The sequence below is a fragment of the Mirounga leonina genome, unplaced genomic scaffold (genome assembly GCF_011800145.1).
Source record: "Mirounga leonina isolate KUSES-001 unplaced genomic scaffold, KU_Mleo_1.0 Mir_92, whole genome shotgun sequence".
In the NCBI taxonomy this organism is placed as follows: Eukaryota; Metazoa; Chordata; class Mammalia; order Carnivora; family Phocidae; genus Mirounga; species Mirounga leonina.
Genome location: NW_023270852.1, coordinates 25,676,581 through 25,697,157, shown reverse-complemented (window position 1 = coordinate 25,697,157; position 20,577 = coordinate 25,676,581). Strand labels below are relative to the sequence as shown.

Genomic DNA, 20,577 nt, shown 5'->3' with positions numbered 1-20,577 from the left:
TACTGGTTGAGACCTGATTTATGACCTAGGATGTGATCTATTCTGGAGAATGTTCCATGGGCACTAGAAAAAATTTGTATTCCGTTGCTTTGGGGTGGAATGTTCTGAATATGTCTGTGAAGTCCATTTGGTCCAGTGTGTCATTTAAAGTCTTTATTTCCTTATTGATCTTTTGCTTAGACAATCTGTCCATTTCTGTGAGGGGGGTGTTAAAGTCCCCCACTATTATTGTATTGTTGTCGATGTGTTTCTTTGCTTTTGTTATTAATTGCCTTATATAATTGGCTGCTCCCATGTTAGGGACATAGATCTTTACAATTGTTAGATCTTCTTGTTGGATAGGTCCTTTAAGTAGGATATAATGTCCTTCCTCGTCTCTTATTACAGTCTTTGGTTTAAAATCTAATTTGTCTGATATAAGGATTGCCACCCCAGCTTTCTTTTGGTGTCCATTAGCATGGTAAATGGTTTTCCACCTCCTCACTTTCAATCTGGGGGTGTCTTTGGGTCTAAAATGAGTCTCTTGCAGACAGCATATCGATGGGTCTTGTTTTTTAATCCAGTCTGATAGCCTGTGTCTTTTGATTGGGGCATTTAGCCCATTTACATTCAGGGTAACTATTGAAAGATAGGAATTTAGTGCCATTGTGTTGCCTGTAAGGTGACTGTTACCGTATATTGTCTGTGTTCCTTTCTGGTCTATGTTGCTTTTAGGCTCTCTCTTTGCTTAGAGGACCCCTTTCAAGATTTCCTGTAGGGCTGGTTTTGTGTTTGCAAATTCCTTTAGTTTTTGTTTGTCTTGGAAGCTTTTTATCTCTCCTTCAATTTTCAATGACAGCCTAGCTGGATAGAGTATTCTTGGCTGCATATTTTTCTCATTTAGTGCTCTGAATATATCCTGCCAGTCCTTTCTGGCCTGCCAGGTCTCTGTGGATAGGTCTGTTGCCAATCTAATGTTCCTACCCTTGTAGGTTACATATCTCTTCTCCCGAGCTGCCTTCAGGATTTTCTCTTTGTCTATGAGACTTGTAAGTTTTACTATTAGAGGTCTGGGTGTTGACCTATTTTTATTGATTTTGAGAGGGGTTCTCTGTGCTTCCTGGATTTTCATGCCTGTTTCCTTCCCCAAATTAGGGAAGTTCTCTGCTATAATTTGCTCCATTATACCTTCTGCCCCTCTCTCTCTTTCTTCTTCTTCTGGGATCCCAATTATTCTAATGTTGTTTCGTCTTATGGTATCGCTTCTCTCTCAAATTCTGCCCTCGTGATCCAGTAGTTGTTTATCTCTCTTTTTCTCAGCTTCTTTATTTTCCATCATTTCATCTTCTATATTACTGATTCTCTCTTCTGCCTCATTTATTCTAGTAGTTAGTGCCCCCATTTTTGATTGCACCTCATTAATAGCCTTTTTGATTTCTACTTGGTTGGATTTTAGTTCTTTTACTTCTCCAGAAAGGGTTTCTCTAATAACTTCCATATTTTTTTTCAAGCCCAGCTAGTATCTTTAAAGTGATGATTCTGAACTCTAGATCTGACATCGTACTAATGTCCGTATTGAGTAGGTCCCTGGCAGTCGGTACTACCTCTTGTTCTTTTCGTTGAGGTGATTTTTTCCGACTTGTCATTTTGTGCAGAGGAGAATAGATTAATGAGAGAACAAAATGCTAGCAGAGTAACAATGTCCCCGGAAAATATACTCTAAACAAATCAGAAAAGACCTGAAGCAGTGGGAAAAGAAAGGGAAAGAGAGAAAAAAGAAAAAGAAAAAAAAAGAAAAGGAAAAAGATATAAAAACAAAAACAAACAAAACAAAACAACAACAACAACAAAAAAACCAGAATGTGATCAAATATGATCAGGCTGGTATATAGATCAGTGCCACACACTAGATTTGGGGTGTATTTTGGTCTTTTAGAAGAAAGTGCCTCCCAAAATTTTAAAGAAAGAAAAACTTATATGTACAAAAATAAGGGTTGATATGATGAAGGGATGGAATATGACTGTAAAGATGGAAATTATAAATTTTATAAAAGGAATTGATAAGAAGTTGGTTGAAAAAAGAAGAGGATTTAAAAAAAGAAAAAAAAAAGGGAGAGGATGTGATCAGGCAGGGGAATAGAAAACACCATATACTAGAGATTTAGGGTATATTTTAGTCTGTTAGAAGAAACTATCTCAAAAGTTTAAAGAGAGAACAACTTATATATATAAGCCAAAAATACGGGTAACTACTATGAAGGGATAGAATATGACTCTAAAAATGAAAAATAAAAATGTTTTTTTTTAAAAAAAAGGGATTGATAAGATGTTGGTTGAAAAAGGGAAAAAGAAAAATTCAAAAAGAAAAAAAGTTAAGAAAAATTAAGTTTGAAAGACTAAAGAATCATGGTAAAAAAGCCATGAATTCTATGTGCAGTATTCCCCTAGCGCCGGAGTTCTGCCGTCTCATTGATCGGTAAACTTGGTCTTGGCCGGCTGTTCTCGCTGATCTGGGGAGGGGCCTGTTGCCGTGGTTTTCAAATGTCTCTGCCGAGGCGGAATTGCCCCGCCCTTGCCCCCTCCCGGGTAAGTAATCTGCTCGGGTTTGCTCTCCCGGGCTTTTGTTCCCTGCGAGCTTTCCGTACAGCTTTGGAGGTGGAGAGTGAAAATGGCGGCCTCCCAATCTCTGCCCCGGAGGAGCTGAGAACTTGGGGCCCCACTTCTCAGCCCCCAGAGAAAAGCCGTCAGTCACTCCCATCTCCCCGGTCTCCGGCTGCACTCCGTGCTCATCCGGTCTGTGACCGTGCATTTCTATCTCTGGCACCCGACCCCGGGTGGAGTCTCCAAACCCAGCAGATCCCTGCGGTGCAGTCCCGCGCGGCTCCTCCCAGGGGAGGAAGGTGAGTCTCCCCAGATCTGCCGCTTGTTGGGTCCCTGCTGGGGGAGCAGTGGTCCGACTGTGCCGCGGATCACGGTTTATGGCAACCCCGAGCTGAGAGCCCGCGCCTGGGCTCCATCTCTGAAGCCGGCTTCCCTGCTCTGATACCTGGGAGCTCTGCCACACTCAGGAACCCCTGGTCTTTCTGTGACCCCGAGGGTCCTGAGACCACACTGTCCCGGAGGGTTCCACCCCCCGCTTAGCCACCAGAGTGACGTCCCTCGGTGGAGCAGACTTTTAAAAGTTCCGATTTTGTGGTCCGCGGCTCTATCACTTGCCAGAAGCGGCCGACGGAGGCTACTTCCCCGCCGTCTATCCTCCCAAATATCGCCTCGGATTCACTTCTCCACATGTCCTACCTTCCAGAAAGTGTTCGCTTTTCTGATGAGAGAGTTGTTGCTCTTCTTTTCTTCGATCTCCTGTTGAGTTTGTAGGTGTTCAGAATGGTTTGATCCCTATCCAGCCGAATTCCTGAGAGGAGGCGAAATCCAGGTCTCCTACTCCTCCGCCATCTTGCTCCGTCGCCCCTTAAGTAATTTTTGAAGGAAAGTGTTATTACTGGATTTTAGTACTTTATAATTCAGATTTGTTCTTTGAATTTTCTAGTAGGTTTTTAGAAGCACAAGCCAAATTATACGGCTCACTTATTTGAGAAAGTAATGAAAAATAAAGTCAAGTAGTTCAGGTATATTGACTTAACCTCATACTTTATCATAAAATTTGCTGAGTTTCTTGGATTTCTATCACAACTATATTACTCTTCCCTTGTCTTCTAAGTTGTATCTTTATAAAGTTGATTTTACATAAAATTTGAATAGTTTTGCCACTTGTATGCTTAGAGTAGAAATTAATGATGTTTGGCGTGTGATAAAAGGAAAATGAGTAAAGGTCACTGGAGTAGTTCTTCAGGTTAGAATTCTTTACTACATGTGTTTATGTTGCTTAGAATTAACATTTGGGAATTTAATGTTGTTTGGGTTTATGGTATGGATAAAGTTTTGATATAAGGGAAAGGAGGTGACTTGCTGTGTATCTGCCAGAGAGTGATGATGCATGTGCACGTGTGACATGTTTGAAAAGGAAATTCTAGCTTGGCAAAAGACTAGCAGATAGAAAGGAGGTGCCAGGTGGACTAATGACTGAAATAAAATTGATCTTCCTTTGAAGGAACCTGTGGTCCTCTGGGAGCGACGTTTTTGGGTGTTATTATAAGGGAAACATCTAGACACACATTACTTATTACTAGTACTCGTATTTTAGTGTTCCTGTATTAGTACTGCCAAAATCTAGGCTGTAAATTAGCAGAGTAATTTCCTGTGAGAAACTCAAGCTTTTCCTGGGAGCACATGAGCTCTTTCCTAATTGCATTGGTTCCCTCCCTTGGGACTTGGAACAAGCAGTGTCCCTTAATGTTATTGTGAACCCTTTCCAAAGTCTAACAATTTAAAAAGCAGTGAATGTTTGTATAAGTTAGCTAATTACTAATCATCCTGTGGGTAGAATATATCATCTAAAGTACTGATTTTTACTCCATAAGGTAAGTTCATAATTGTAGTGCTTATCCATGGCTGTGTTGCCAGACCGTTTCATAACTAGTTTGCAAAAAGCCATATTACCTTTGTCCAATTACTCTAGGGCAACAACACTTTCCAACGCAGTCTCTTCCCTGGCAAGCACTGGCCTGTCTCTAACCAAAGTGGATGAAAGGGAAAAGCAGGCAGCATTAGAGGAAGAACAGGCTCGTTTAAAAGCTTTAAAGGTAGGTGTTTGCATTCTCTGTATTGGGAAAAACAAGTACAGGTGTTCATCAAGTAATTGGGACCTCTAAATAACAGTATTTCAAATGGGGTGAGACTCAGTTGTCTGATTTTTCATACTGACATTGAATGGCTGATGAAACAGGGAATACCTTTCTGTCATCAGAACAAAATCAGGTAATGCTTTTTTTCTGAAGCCTTGAAACAAATCTGCTTTCTGGATTCCTTATGCTAGTATCTTTTCTCCATAGGAACAGCGCCTAAAAGAACTTGCAAAGAAACCTCATACCTCTTTAACAACCGCAGCCTCTCCTGTGTCCACCTCAGCAGGGGGTATAATGACTGCACCAGCCATTGACATTTTTTCTACCCCTAGTTCTTCTAACAGGTAGGTGGAAGACATAAAGATTACCTTTGAAAACTTAGATCTAAAGACAGACTTCTCATAAGAATGTTACAGAACTTTTCAGATTTAGTTTATGATTTTGTATTCATAAATTCACACAAAGGGAATTACAAATTTATACTAATTGGAATGTAGTGGGTTATCTCTGGGCAGATGTTTCATTTATGTACGTGGATATGTAATCTATTTCATAGTATTCTTTCATTGGATATTAAATGTCTTTCATGTCTGTTCCCAGGTGTTAAACTCAGTGATCTGGAACATAGTAAGAGTTTAGTTGCCAGCTTTCTGTGGCATTGAAGCCTACCAGACCAACTTTAGTACTCTTGTTGCGTAAAGCTACTTAACAATGGAAATTAATATTTCCAGGCAAATTAGGATAATTGACTTTTTCTAAATTTGTCCTTTCTTTTACCTCAGAGTGGTTTAAAGTCTCAGTTTGGAAGTCAGATTCTGGTTGGAATCTTGGCTGTTATTTCTTTTCTTCTCTTTCTTCCATTTTTTTTTTTTTTAAGATTTTATTTATTTGCGAGAGAGAGAATGAGAGACAGAGAGCATGAGAGGGAGGAGGGTCAGAGGGAGAAGCAGACTCCCTGCTGAGCAGGGAGCCTGACGTGGGACTTGATCCCGGGACTCCGGGATCATGACCTGAGCCGAAGGCAGTCACTTAACCAACTGAGCCACCCAGGCGCCCCCCCCTTTTTTTTTTAAACTGGTTTCCAAATAAGATGTATGGTACAAGTCAGTGGTACTCAATCTTTAGTAAGCATCAGAATGACCTGGAGAGTTTCTGAAGCCACAGATTTTTGAGTCTCACCCTCAGAGTTTCTGATTCAGTAGGTATAGGGTGAGGCCCAAGATTTTTCATTTGCAACAGACTCCCTGGTGGCTAGTATAGGATTTATTAGCACAATGCTTAATTAGCTCAAGGTAAATGCTCCACAGAGAGGGTTTTCTTTGATTTGTTCTTGTTGCTGTTTATTTTATTAACTCATTCTTAAAAGGTCTTGCCTCCCACCTACTGAGTCCTCCTCTCATAGCTCAGTGTAACTTTTACTTAGTTGTTACCTCTTCCCTTTATAAAGACAGAGTCTGTCTTAGGAGAGATAAATGGAAAAGATGTTGAATGTTTGAGAATTAAATTATTAGATAAAGAAGTAATTTGCCTATGTTCTATTTCACTTAATACACTCAAAGTTTTTACCTTTTTAATTGTAATTGAGGGCAAATCTTACAGCCTATTTTAGAATGCTTATTGCCTATTCTGTTTTTTTTTCCTCAAGGCACTAAATGCATTTGTATTTTTACTTATCTATCAAAACTATTTTTTACGTCTAAAAGACATTTTGTTTTTGAGTAAGTTAAAAATAATCTGTGCTATAGTACACACAATGCTTTAATTCATGGAAACTCTAGGATCTTCTTTTGAGTTGTTACTCCTTAATCACATAAAAGTCTTAGCATATCCTGTAAGTAGTGCCCCCTGGAGTGTGTAATAGGGTGGCTCCGTTTTAAGTTTATATCATATATGCATGTATAATTTTTTCCTGTATTGTTGGTATATTTGGATATTGAAGCAATAGAATTGAGATTAACAGGTATTTTACTTTGCTAGGGGTATTAGTATTAACAAAATGTAATTGAAGTTCTTTGAAGATTAAAAGTAAGAAAACAAATTTCCTTACAAAAATTAAAATTGCCTGGATGTTTCATATTTCAGAATCATGTTGTTTAGGTTCATCTCAGTAAGGAAATCAGTATTTTCCTTGGGCAGTCACTGATCTTTCCAGAAGGGCTGTAATTATTTGAATCCTATATAAACAAAATCCAATACTTGAATATTTTTTTCCAAACCTCCTTAGAAATACACTGTTATAAATAAAAATATATGCTCTTACATATATAAAGGATATGCAACTGTTACCTTGCTGAAACTGTTCCTCCTTTTGGGGTTTACATTATTGGGGACTTTTTTCACTTTTAATGTTTTTATTTACTGGGCAGGAAAAAGGGAGTGGCTGATATAGCAATGTTTACCTAATAAATAAATAAATCATCTTTTCAAAATATTTTCCTAGCACATCAAAGCTACCAAATGATCTGCTTGATTTGCAACAGCCAACTTTTCACCCATCTGTACTTCCTATGTCTACTGCGTCTCAGGTAGCAAGTACATGGGGAGGTAAGCATTAAGGAATTCTGCTTTATATGTTGTATAGTCCACTCCCTTCCCATTCTGTAGTGTTTCACTTATTTGTGTAGTTTTTAGTTACACTTGATATGTGAGAACTTGAAAAATATTACAGTGGCAAAGAAGTCATTTTGTTCCTTGAAGACGTTTTCATGTATTTGTAAATGTAATTTTGGAATTTCTGTTTCAATTAAATTATGAAATGAAGTTTTAATGAAGGTGAAGAGGAAGGACCCAGTGTATGTTGAAGTATGAAATCATTCTTTCAATGTTGAATATCTGTTCAATAATCAGAAAATGCCTAAGGGTTATTTTGTTTTGGGTATAGAAAAAAAAGTGACTTTAGGGAGAAAGAAAACTCCTGTCATGTAAATATATGATAAGGTTCTAATAAAACTCATATAGTGTTATCAAGCAGTGAACTATGTTCTGACTGGGAATGTCATGACAATCTTTATGCTACTTGTATTTAAAACTTGTATTTAGTTCAGACCTATAAGATTTTGGTATTCAAAGAATTTTCCACTAATAGCAACAGGAATGTTTGCTGCCCTAGAGTAGTTACTGATCTTAGGGTGACTATATCATGATCATTGACCTGGCATCTTCAAAGGATTGAACCTACTAGTTCATGTCAGTTTTTAAGCAGTTTTGTTTAGGCATATGATATGTTTTCAAATTACTTAATTTGGTTGGTTGTGGTGTTTGTTTGTTTTTATATATTATTTTACGAACACTCAATTATTTGGGAGTAAAAGGGGAGATATTCTGAGCAAGGATACTGTCTACAGAAAAATAGAGAATGGCCAGCTACCTTAAAAGTTTTATTGGGTCACATGTAAAATCTGAATTGATCAGCTTACCTCTCATAGCAAGATAAATTAATTGTTCTAGAGAATTTTTATGTTAATATGAATTAGACTTGTTTCATCTCTATTTTAATGATTCGAGTTTTAAGAACTTTATTCATTATTTTTTATAGTTACTTCTTGAGGTTCTACTTAGTATAATAAGTTTGTTGAATGAGTGGATTTTTTTTTTTTCTGGACAGGTTATTTCTGGTTCAAGATATGGCAGGGAACAGGAATAGTGAAACACTAAAACACTAGATTTCTAGACTAACCTTGTGAGCCATGACTTGATTAAAAAACTGACTTAGAAGATTAATTTAGCTAAATCTTAAGATCTCAGAGTTGATTTCTAAAACTGATAAGCTAGTTTAAAGTCAGTAAATATTTTAGAATTATCTGAATGAAATGTAGACAGCAAATTAAGGTTAAGAAAGTAATTTTTTTTTTTTTTAAGATTTTATTTATTTATTTGACAGAGCAGGAACACAAGCAGGGGGAGTGGGAGAGGGAGATGTAGGCCGCCCGCTGAGCAGAGAGCCTGATGTGGGGCTCGATCCCAGGACCCTGGGATCATGACCTGAGCTGAAGGCAGACGCTTAACGACTGAGCCACCCAGGCGCCCCAAGAAAGTAATTTTTAAAGAACTTAATGATCTGTTCTAATTTTAGGATTTTTAATCTGGCAAAATTTACATGCTTATTTTCTGCTTACTGTGAATTGTTTTAGAAGTTTAGTAGAATTGACATGACCATATAAGCAGTTTTAGCTTGCTTACCCCCCTTTAAAAAAAAAACACAGACACACTGTTTAGATTTCTAAAGTTAAGGCTGGAAGTTTTCTTTTTTTTTAAAGATTTTATTTATTTATATGACAGAGAGACACACAGCGAGGGAGGGAACACAAGCAGGGGGAGTGGGAGAGGGAGAAGCAGGCTTCCCACGGAGCAAAGAGCCTGATGTGGGGCTCAATCCCAGGACCCTGGGATCATGACCTGAGCCAAAGGCAGACGCTTAATGACTGAGCTACCCAGGCACCCCTGAAAGTTGTTTTTCTAAATGGATGAGAAATTTTACACAAGTCTTAGAACGAATACATTTCAAAGAAACTGAACTGTGAAGTTGTTTTGTTTGGACACCATATATAATTAGTTCTAATAATAAGTTAAAGTTTTGGCTTGGAATTATTGAACTCATATGAAGGCAGATAGACTATTATTGTAGGAGAATAATTTCAAGTAATTTCAGCCTGTAAGAGTTGTTTAATGTCCTGTTAGGAGAAATCATTTCATAGCAGTCTATGGGTGAATACTGTATGTTGGAATATACTTAATCATGTTTTATTTTTCTGTTTTAGGTTATTTTGCTCTTGGTACTATTTCCATCAAAATTTCCTTCATATTTTAACATTAGGCTTTCTATGTAAAAGTGAGACCATTAAAAATATTAAAAATACAAATTAAAATTAAGTACAGTGGGAGCAGAGGCTATAGCAATTGACCATTATTTTTCTAAAAGCTTATCATTATATATGAGGAAAGGACAGTGATGCTTACTGTGAACCTCTCAACTTAAGAATTAAATCTTGTCTTGGCTTTCAAAAAAAGATACTTGATTTCTGAGCTGGTGATAATTTCAGAGTTTTGACTTCTGTGTAATTGGATAGCTGAAGTGTGTTTTAAGTCAAGAACTTTGAATACTTTCTAAATCAGTCAGTGTATTTTTTATATCCAGGACATTTGGGTTAAGATTTTTTACTTTATTTTTGAAATTAAAGTTAGACTGAGATAAATAAATAAGTCATATAAATAAAAAGTTTTGATCATAACATTGTTAAAAGTTTTTTGAAATTAAGAGTTTACCTAAACATTTGAAATATGTAACGTTTTACATCATGCTGCTTTTATAGCATATGGCAAACCAAAGGTATGATTTTTTTTTGATAATCCTAAAATCTTATTCTAGATTTGTCTTGCTTTCATATGCTGAAATGGTTTTTTAATAGCAGAGTTGGTATTTTTTAAAACAGATTTGGTAGTTCTTATAAAGCACCACAGAGATGTTGTGTATTCCCAATCACAGATAAGTTAGGATGTTGAGTTAAAGGGAACTAATGTTTGAATGTTTATATAAAAGGCATTTAAGATTCCACCTAAAAATGAACATGAAAGAGAGAACACAAGCTCTTCTGTTCCCCTCATTGCATTATTAATGAGCCTTTGATTTTTCAAGAAATGGTCTGGAATCTGAATTAAGCACTTGGTGTTGAATACTAATATGTGAGAAGATTTAAGTTTATATCACCTTTAATTTTAAAAACTTTGTATTGTAACAAATTAAAAGTGAGCAATATTATCAGCTCAGTACACTGATGTGTATCTTAAGCTAGATTTCAAAATTTAATTCAGTCGAAGAAGAATTATCCATTCTGAAGTTTAATTTGCTTTACTCTCAGCTGGGCATGAAACACACAATGCTTTATGAAAAACTTACTTGTGTCAGTGTAGGTATCTAGTATCTAGGACCTCAACATTACAGTATGACTGCTGTTTTTTTTTTTTTTTTTTTAGATTTTATTTATTTATTTCAGAGAGAGAGAATGAGAGAGAGCACACGAGAGGGGGGAGGGGCAGAGGGAGAAGCAGACTCCCTGCCGAGCAGGGAGCCCGATGCGGGACTCGATCCCGGGACTCCAGGATCATGACCTGAGCTGAAGGCAGTCGCTTAACCAACTGAGCCACCCAGGCGCCCCACAATATGACTGCTGTTTTAATCCTCACCTTTTTTGGATTATTTTTCTTCGCTATTGTAACATAAAATTAAACTTTCAAGTGAATAATGTTAAAAATAATGGAAAAAAATGATTTTTTAAAGTTTAAGGAAGTTAGAGTAGTTGTCTGATGAATAAAGTTTAAGTTGGGATAGCTGGAACATTATTTCTTTTTTATCTTAATGAATTTGTTTTTATTATTGATTGTATAGCATCCACTAATAGATTAACATCATCTAGATTATTTAATGTTTTGTCAAGTAGATTACGAACTTTTTTCTTACTGTCTAATGGACCTAAATACAGATGCACTTGCATGTTTCTGCATAATCTTCTCTAGGATGTTTCATATAATAGAGAATGATTGATAATAAGTACTTAGGTAAAACTTAATCATTCATCAGAGCAGCAGATCACTAATGACTTTTCCCAAACATGTCTTTTCTCATAAACTAATAGATCTATAATAGAAAAATGTGTTTTTTCAAATGACTTCTCTCATGGCTTCTTTTGCATGGAAAAACTAGAGATGTTTTGGGTCCAACCATGTATAACATACTTTAAAAACGTCATGCCACTATTCAATATTTTAAAATAGTATTTTGAACAAATTGATCAGCTCTAAACAATGCATCTCCTTTACGCAGAAAGGAGTTAGAGTGGTCATCATTACAGTTTTATTTTAGGACAGAAAATCTTTTTCTTGTGTCTATTTTCTGCTTCTTATTTCTCAGTTAACACTTTTGGATTCTTTTTCCCTGTTCCATTTATTGAGGAGTGGAGAGATGGGAAAGGTGTTAAACATGATCATTTTAGTTTGAATACTATATCAGTGAATTTTGATCATTTGTAAGACTTTATTTTTGGGTGTGAGTTGATGTTCCATAGGAATGCTTAATTCCTTGAAAAGGTCCTGTGTGATAGAAAAATTAAAGTTTTTAAAAAAGATTCTGTATAAGCCAGTGACCTCAATATTTTCTTGATATTTTCCTTTTTTAAATAGTTGTAGGGTTTGTGGAACCCCTGCTTTGAATTTATTGACTTCAGGGGAAAGTGTGTGTAGTGAATGAGCTGGTCCTTAGGCTATTTTTGTGTTCTTATTGTTTTATCGTACAGTCTTAGAGTAAGATACAATGCTTAATACTATATTGTTAAGTGAGCATCACAAACCAGACTAGAGTAGACAAGAACAGGCTGCTGGTTTAAAGTACAGAACGAGGAGGTTAAGAGTGTTTTTGCTGCTAATGATGAATGGTTTTCAATCATTAGAATGATGATTATCTTGAATGAGGTATAGGTACAGTAAATATCTGATTCTAAAATAACTTTAGAGGTAGGATTTGATAATAATACACATTTTGGTACCATCCTAATATGGAACAGTACTTTTATCATTCCTTTAGCATTATTAAAGCCTTAATGATTTGGCTTTAGAACTCTTAACTGGACCTTCAGAGTGGTTCCCAGTCTGCTAAATGGCCACCAGTCTTTTGTCTCTATTCTTAATTTTTCTAAAATTCCTGTTTCTAAATCATTAGACCTTTCCTTCATCTTTATTTTTTTTATTTCCTACCTCTGAACCCTTTATAATACTTAACCCCACATGTTATAAATAGCCCTTTACCCCTAATTCTCTGTTTTTTTGAAATTTCACTTGTGCCACACACATATTGGTTGTTTATATCTGTTACTTGAATAAACATAGCTATGCCATGAAAGCCAATACATTCCTACGTAGGGTGGGGAACATGGTCCAGGGTGGGTGGTTCTTTTGTAGATGCATTTTGGTTATTCTCTTTTTTACCTGACTATTGGCTTCCTGATGTTGGAGAGCAGATCTATCCTTAGTATGCTACAGATGTTAATTAGACACATAAATGTTTTCTTCTGAGGATTCATTTTAAAAGATGTTAAATGTAGTTCTTCCATCTTGATGATGATTAGGTGTTTTGCACTTAAGATTAATAAACAATAATATAGCTGCTACTTTTCACTTTGCATCTTTTGACTAATTACAATACTAATTAATTTACTTCCTTTCTTCATTTTGCTGTAATGCACTTGGACTGCACAGATCCTTTCTCTGCTACTGTAGATGCTGTTGATGATGCCATTCCAAGCTTAAATCCTTTCCTCACAAAAAGTAGTGGTGATGTTCACCTTCCCATTTCTTCAGATGTATCCACTTTTACTACTAGGACACCTACTCATGAAATGTTTGTTGGTAAAGTACCATTTAACCTTTCTTTCCAATTAATGTTTATACTGCCTAAGTATTTTTTACGTATTCATTAATTATTTTTAAGGCACTGCAGTAATTATTTTGGATTTTAATATCAAATTTTAAAATAAAGAGCAATAATGTAGTGACATTTTTAAATTAGTATCCCTAATTTTATTTAATCCAAGTTTTTAGGAAAGAAAATTTCCTTTGACGTTGTGTTTTTTTCTTTTAGTGTTTTGTTCTCTATCGTATTATAGTGTGATACGCAAGTTGTCTAACATCATTTGCCACATTTTTTTCCCCCACATTTTGTTTATTAATTCAGAGAGTTGGTTATAGGGTAACATCTCTTAAACTTACTGATATGTGCGTGCTTATATCTTTCCCTCTGTGTTTGGGAGAGAGAGGGTGTTGTCACTCTCAGTAGCTATCTTCATTTTTTTATTTTTTTTAAACTGTGAATAGTATAATTTTAGATTGTCTCAAATCCATACATAACCTTTGTCCCATTCTTAAGGATTTCACTTCATTGTTAGCCTGGAGATAAAAGACAAGTAGAAAATGAAAAACAACTCATCTAAATCGCCTTTGGTTGTGGTATAAAAATCCATAAAAAGGTAAAGTTTTACTCCAGAGCTATACAAGGAAATGTAAGTTTTTGAGTATACACTAACCTGAAATTAACGTTTTTAAACCCTGCTGAAAAGATGCTGAACACCCCTTAAAAGATGGCGAAACTGCTTTTATTCAGTTCAGAGAATAAGGTGATGCAAATTTAACTCTTTGTTTAAAGCAGCATTCAGAAAGTCATCTGTGTACCCTAAATAGATCATGTAGCCACATTCTGAACATTGTGTTCGATACATCTGAGGGGGCGGAAGAGAGGTGACTAGAAAAGAGTAGTTGGAGATTTGAGAAAGATCCAAGGCAGGTGCTGTTGTTATATATAACTAGTCTCATAGCTCCAAATTGTAATAATTAATTGCAGGCATTCCTTCATGTCATTGTAACACATTACAAATTAAATAAAAAGTGGTTGAAACTAAATTTCATATTTTGCTACTCTTCAGAAAATTTGTGAAATGCTGTACCTTGTTTGCTTGGTAATAAAGGGTTACTCGAGTTATCCTTGGAATGTGGTTTTCTAATAAGTTTATATTTTCTTTGTACTTATTGAATATGAACTAGAGTATGTTCAGTGAGTATGGCTTCTTGTGTCTTTTTAAGTCAGTTGCTTTAATTTGGGGTATGAGATGATATGTCTTTACTTGGGGGCTTATAATTTCCATCTTTTAGGTCAGAGCAGTGCATGTGCTTCAGTATGTCAATCTTCTATTCACCCCAGAGGGACAGAATGGAGGGTGGTAACCTTAAATGCTAAAGGCCTTAGCTATTTCACATTGAAACAGCAGCAGAGTAAAAATACAAAAACCATTGTGAGAGAGCTTTTATAAAGCTTTAAGCTTTTCAAGGAAAGCCTGTAGCAAAAGGAATATACTAGAAGTGTCATTTTCCTAATGTTTTTTAAGTTTAAGGCCTGTGGTTTGGGGCAAGAGGAAGACCAAAAAACAAAGAAAGATAGTAAAGTTGATGGCCATCAAGGTGAGTAGGTGTATTTGAAGATTAAAATCCTAGAATTGGTGATTTTAGGCTTGTGAGGACCTCCGGAGAATATTTGGTCAAGTTCTCAACTCTCATATTGATAACAGAATTACTACCATTTTTATGGATGGATCACGTGAGTCCGAAAAAAGTTAATGTACTGAGACAACCCAGCTAATAGGAGCAAAAGCTTGAAGCAGGAATCCGGCAGCTTTGCTTTACAGTGCCCTTTCCTTATGGAAGTGTAAACTTTATTTAAACTCTGTTTAGTATTTATTTAAACTAAGATTTAAATAATCTTTATCTAAACTCTGTTATTCTTTGCCTGTAAATAGTACAAATGAAAGTACAAAGTATACTTTTTTTAAAGAAATCACATCTGCCAAGTTTTGTCATTAGCAAAAACTTACTGTTCAGTACTTAAACGTTTTTGTAAAAGTGAGTACAGAATGGGAAAATATAAATCACTCTTGTCAACCTAGGCATTAGTCTGGAACAAGGATCATTAAACCTTTTCTTAAAGGGTCAGATTGTAAATATTTTTGGCTCATGAGCCACATAGTCTCCGTTGCAGCTACCAGCTTTGGGATTATAGCATGAAGATAGCCATAGGTAATACATAAATATGCGTTTGGCTGTGTTCCAATAAAACTTTATTTACGAAGACATGCAGCTGTAGTTTGCTGTCTATCCTAAGAAGAGGCTTTATAATAAGAAGCCTTTTAATTCACATTAAAAGCTCTGAGAAGTAGGGTTGTATAATAAAAATTGCAATAGTTTCTTACTCAGAGTATTAAGAGCAGGAAAGAACGACCCAAGGTATGTCATTCCTAGAGCTGTGTTGTCTAATTAGCCACTAGCTATTGTCATTTAAACTCTAATTATTTACAAATAAATTTTTAGTTCCTTAGTTGTACTAGCCACATTTCTATTGCTCAATGTGACTAGTGGCTACCATATTGCACAGAGCAGATTTATAATCCTAGAAAGTTTTTTGGATTGTGCTTCTCTATAACAGTGGTCAGCAAACTTCTTGTGTAAAGAGCCAGATAGTAAATATTTCAGACTTTGCAGGATACATAAGATCTCTGTTGTATATTCTTCTTTTATTTTCTTTCATTTTTTTTAAAACAACCCTTTGAAAATGTAAAAACCATTTTTAGCTCACATGGCCATATAAAAATAGGCCTCTGGCTGTAATTTGCCAGCCTCTGCTCTAAAGGATTAAGAACGACCCAGAAAAATCAGAGGACAGCTACATAGAGACACCCTCTAACCCTTCCAGAGGAGGACATTGATCTGATGATGTGAACCTCAGCGTATGAAATAGCTTGTCCTCATTAAAGCAATTATAAGTCAGGAAGAGTGGGGTTGTGGTCCCGGCAATGCCATGTCTGTGACCTTGTTCAGGCCTGCTTACTCATCGGTAAAAGAAGACATCAGAAGATGTGTTAATATTGACTAAAAAGCCAACTGCTGCTTATTTCTCTAAGGAAATACATGTTGGTTATTTTTAAAATTTTGTTAATATATTTTAAATAGAGTATTCATAATGGAGACTGACTTTTTTAAGTAAGTTGTAATTTGAAGAACACTAAGAGCTTGGACTCTCCTGTTTTTGTTTTTGTTTTGTTTGTTGGTTTGTTTTTTTAATTACTCCATTCCACTCTTAACTGTTCCTCCTCATTTTTCTCTTTTCCTTTTTTTCTGTCCTTCCTCCTCTCCCCCCTCCCCCCCAATTTATGCCTTGTCAGATTCTTTTTGTGGCACTCAAGCTTATCCTAATACTACCCTTATGTGCCATGAGCCTTCTACTGTAGCTGGTTTATTCGGAAGTAGGTAATGGTATCTCTAAAGTTTATCAATTTATTTATGCAGGAGGGAGTTCTTTGTTATAAAATGAGTTTTTTTTTTAATTTGGTAAGAAAAAAATACTTACTTTTGAAGAACAGATCATTTTTTTCCTAGTTTTGTTTGTCTTGATTAAACACAGGATTGTTTTGTGAATGGATGCTTGTCATCTCCCTACTTTAATCTATACTCAAAAGGTTCACGTTTTCAGATGAGCTTATAACATTACAAGCTTATGGAATTTAAAGCTCTTTGTATAGATGTTAGTGATAGAACACTAAATAATTTTGACTTGAGCAGTTGTGGCATTCTCCTAGAAACAAGGGTACTTTTTCAGCACTGCAAAGGCAGAAGAAATAGGGAACAGTTTCCAGAGAGCCATGGCCATTTTGATACTCATTCCTATCTTTCCAAACATGTTCTAGGCCATTGCAGTAGTAATGAAACCCCAAAATTCAGCTGATGTGTTTTTGTTTTTTTTTTTCTTTTTTGGTGCATAGGAATTGATTACCTTAGTTCAGTTGGCATGAAAAAGTAGGTCTGACACAACTGAAGAATTGAGGTTCTTGACTAGCAGACTTGGGCATGATTAAAAGTATTTAAAAATGGAATTTATGAGGACATTTGATAGAAAGTGTGTGTTTAGAATCCAGTGAATTTGCATTTGAATTCCTGTTTGAATTCCAATTCTACTTCCTTACCTGTGTGACTTGAAACAAGTATTTAACCTTTCTAAGCCTATGAAAATTGGGATGATAGTAACTTCTGGGATTGTCATGAGGTTTACATATATGACTGTATAAAATCTAGCACTATGCCTGGCATGTAAAATTATCATTAAAACTACCATTGAAAACCATCTTGTGTATGCAAATCATTTTATATTTGGAATGTAAACTTTTTATCTAAATTATTATATAATCATCAGATACAGCCTTGAACACTTTTTTCATTGCTTTTAGACTTTAAGATTGCCATGGTTGTTCACTTTTTTGGCCCAGCATTTGCTGTGAGAAGCTCAAGAATTTCACATAACTTTAATAGCTGAATAAATATAATTAATTATTATAGCTGTAATAATAGAATTTTCTTTTTCTACCTACTAGTTTATATAATACTTAGGATAAATACTTAAGATAAACTGAAAACCCCTAAAAGATTCTGGAATCACACAATTTGGGGTTTAAGTCTTGGTTTTGCCACTTAATAAATCTTTGACCTTGAGTAACATTGTTTAATATCTCTGTTTCCTCATCTGTAAAATGAGGATAATAATGACTATCACAATAGGGTTATTGTGAGGTTTAAATAATATACTGTTTATAAAGCTCTTACATAGTGTTTAATAGGATTTAATAGTAGAAGTTACCTTCACAAAAAGTATGAGATCTAATTTATTATGGAAACTACCACCAAAATCCCTTAACAAAACAGTACATTTTTCTGGAAGGTGTTTGGAATGCCTCTCTGTCCCCAAAGCTTGTTCATCTTGTGTCTTTCAGTTAATTTATTATTGTCCTCCTGAGATTTGTTCTGCCAGGCAGTGGTTTCTAAATGTTAATCAGTTAGTGATGGTCAATGGCAGAGTTTTCACTGGGCCTTGGTGAAATGAAAGAGTAGTCAGTTCAATGTCATGATTATTTTAAACAGTTAACCTTAACTCAGAGAGCCTGTTCATCTTTTTTTTTGTCCATAAATTTTCTTTTTGAAATGGTGATAGTAGCTTTTAATCTTTGTTTTCAGTAACCTTTAAAAATTAAATCCTAACAGTATCCAAAAAAATGACTTGGGATAAACGGCCCTTAAGTTGATAATGTTCATTGAAATGAAAATGCAGAATTCTTACCTTGAAGATGTGTTACTACTTAAAACATTGTTACTTTGAACTACATTGCTTGCTTCCCTGGGAGTCAGTCAGCTATTACAATTTTTTAAAAATTTCTTTTTACTTTTTGCATACCCAGAGGTGTTTTAAATTTGAGGTGCTAGCTCTGGATTACTTTATATCCTCTCAAACCTTTTATACTTTTAGGTAATAGTCTTGTAATTGCACAGATTGATGCCCCTAGAGACCTCAGGAAATGGCTCCTCTCTTTACAGAAAGTAATAAATGGATTACTATAAAAGATAGGCTTATCTCTGATAATAACGAAATTCTAGAAAGCTAGGATAAAATAGCAGGAGAAAACAGGAATTTGATATGCTATCCAAGTTATAAATTATTGTTCTGTGTATTTTCTAAACTTTGGAGACCAGCCAAGGTACTGTATCCAGAATCATTTAAAGAACAATATGTGTACTTCTTACACTGTGATAGTAGCATGGGCACATAATTAAGCACGGTAGATTTTTGTCTTCCTTGAGTAGATACATCAGTTCTTTTTGTAAGGAGTAATGAGAAGAATCAATGAGCCCGTGGTGTAATTCTTAAACAGCTTGTACACTTTAAAATGTTGTTAAATTGGTAAGTCTAGAAATCTGGGAACCTCTTGATGAATGGTCAGATTTATATACTAAATTATTTTGTACTTTGATAGTGTTTGTGTTCTCATTGTATGACCATTGTGGTTTGTTTTTTTTAAGATTTTATTTATTTGAGAAAGAGACAGAGAGCTAGAGAGAGAGGGGGAGAGAGAGCACGAGCAGTGGGGAGGGGCAGAGGGAGAGGGAGAAACGGACTGCCCGCCCCTGAGATCATGACCTGATCTGAAGGCAGACGCTTAACTGACTGATCCATCCAGGTGCTCCTGACCATTGTTTTTAAGAGTGGTTTAAGAATTAAGTAATTATGGAATAAAAACTTTTTTAAAAAGATTTATTTATTTATTTGAGAGAGTGCATTCGCATGCGTGCACGAGCAGGAGGAGGGGCAGAAGCAGAGGGAGAGAGAATCCCAAGCAGATTCCCCGCTGAGGGCAGAGCCTGGACTCTGGGCTTGATCCTAGGACCCTGAGATCATGACCTGAGCCGAAACCCAAGAGTCCGCAGCTTAACCGACTGAGCTACCCAGGTGCCCCTGGAATAAGAACATTTTTAAAAATTTGTGCCCTATGGAATACTCATGCTAGATCTAAAATGCTACTTTTAAAGGGGGATCCTAAGGATTAGTGGATTGTAACTTTCAGAATCCTGTTACTTCTCACATGAACTTAAACCATGTTGCATTTAATTAACCATTGAAGGGAGAAAGGAAGGTGAGAGAAATAATGGAAGGTGGGGCGGGGGGAAGACTCCTGGATCTAAGTAGAATCTAAGTAGATTCATAATTTTTAAAGTACCATAGAATACTTAACTTCATTACCAAGTGATCATTTACATTGTGTATATATTTGGCTCCGTGCAAAGTCCTGGAATTTTAGATGTGTTTAGTTTTTTAAAAATCATTAGTATACAAAATTAAGGTAAAAAGATAAGCAAAGATTTTACTTTTGTAATGAAACAAACTTAGTAGTTCAACTTCAGTTGCTCTTTTGTTAGTTTTCTTTGTCAGTAGGATGATTTTGTCATGGAAAATGTCATCACCACAAAAAGATACAGTAGTAGTAAGAAACATTTTGCTTAAAGGATTGGTCTTGTTACTCATTGAGGGAATTTATTGCTTTTTCCATTCTATTGTCATCATTATTAAGAGCTGTAAATGTAGAAGTATGAAAGAATTGAACTTTTTCCGTTTTGGTTTTTCTTAGGATTCACTCCATCTCCAGTTGCACAGCCACATCCTTCAGCTGGCCTTAATGTTGACTTTGAATCTGTGTTTGGAAATAAATCTACCAATGTTATTGTAGATTCTGGGGGTAAGAAAAAATTGTCTTATTAATATCACTATAATGTTCTCATTTAGATTCTGTGCGAGGACAGATAGTAATACTCTTTTGAACATATGTAAATAGATTAAATTGAGGTAGCCAGTGAAGTTGTTCCTCTTCTCCCAGCCACTAGATGAAAACTTGAAGGGATTATTAACTGTTACCCTTTTTTTAGTGGCAGTTTTGACTCTGGGAGGATTTTGTTT

The 20,577-nt window shown here is 35.6% G+C and overlaps 1 protein-coding gene across 12 annotated transcripts in view; it reads left to right on the top strand.

Annotated features, from left to right (window-relative positions):
* The window catches only part of PICALM (phosphatidylinositol binding clathrin assembly protein), a 110,104-nt gene that overhangs the window by 64,370 nt on the left and 25,157 nt on the right, over positions 1-20,577 (top strand). For 6 of the 12 annotated variants that reach the window (XM_034995291.1, XM_034995303.1, XM_034995293.1 and 3 more), the window contains exons 10-14: positions 4,553-4,676; positions 4,926-5,062; positions 7,159-7,262; positions 12,963-13,112; positions 20,252-20,359. In XM_034995291.1, the coding sequence (XP_034851182.1) occupies positions 4,553-4,676; positions 4,926-5,062; positions 7,159-7,262; positions 12,963-13,112; positions 20,252-20,359 (623 nt within the window). The remainder of the gene's footprint in view (positions 1-4,552; positions 4,677-4,925; positions 5,063-7,158; positions 7,263-12,962; positions 13,113-20,251; positions 20,360-20,577) is intronic. The other 6 variants (XM_034995302.1, XM_034995300.1, XM_034995298.1 and 3 more) reach the window with 1 other exon arrangement.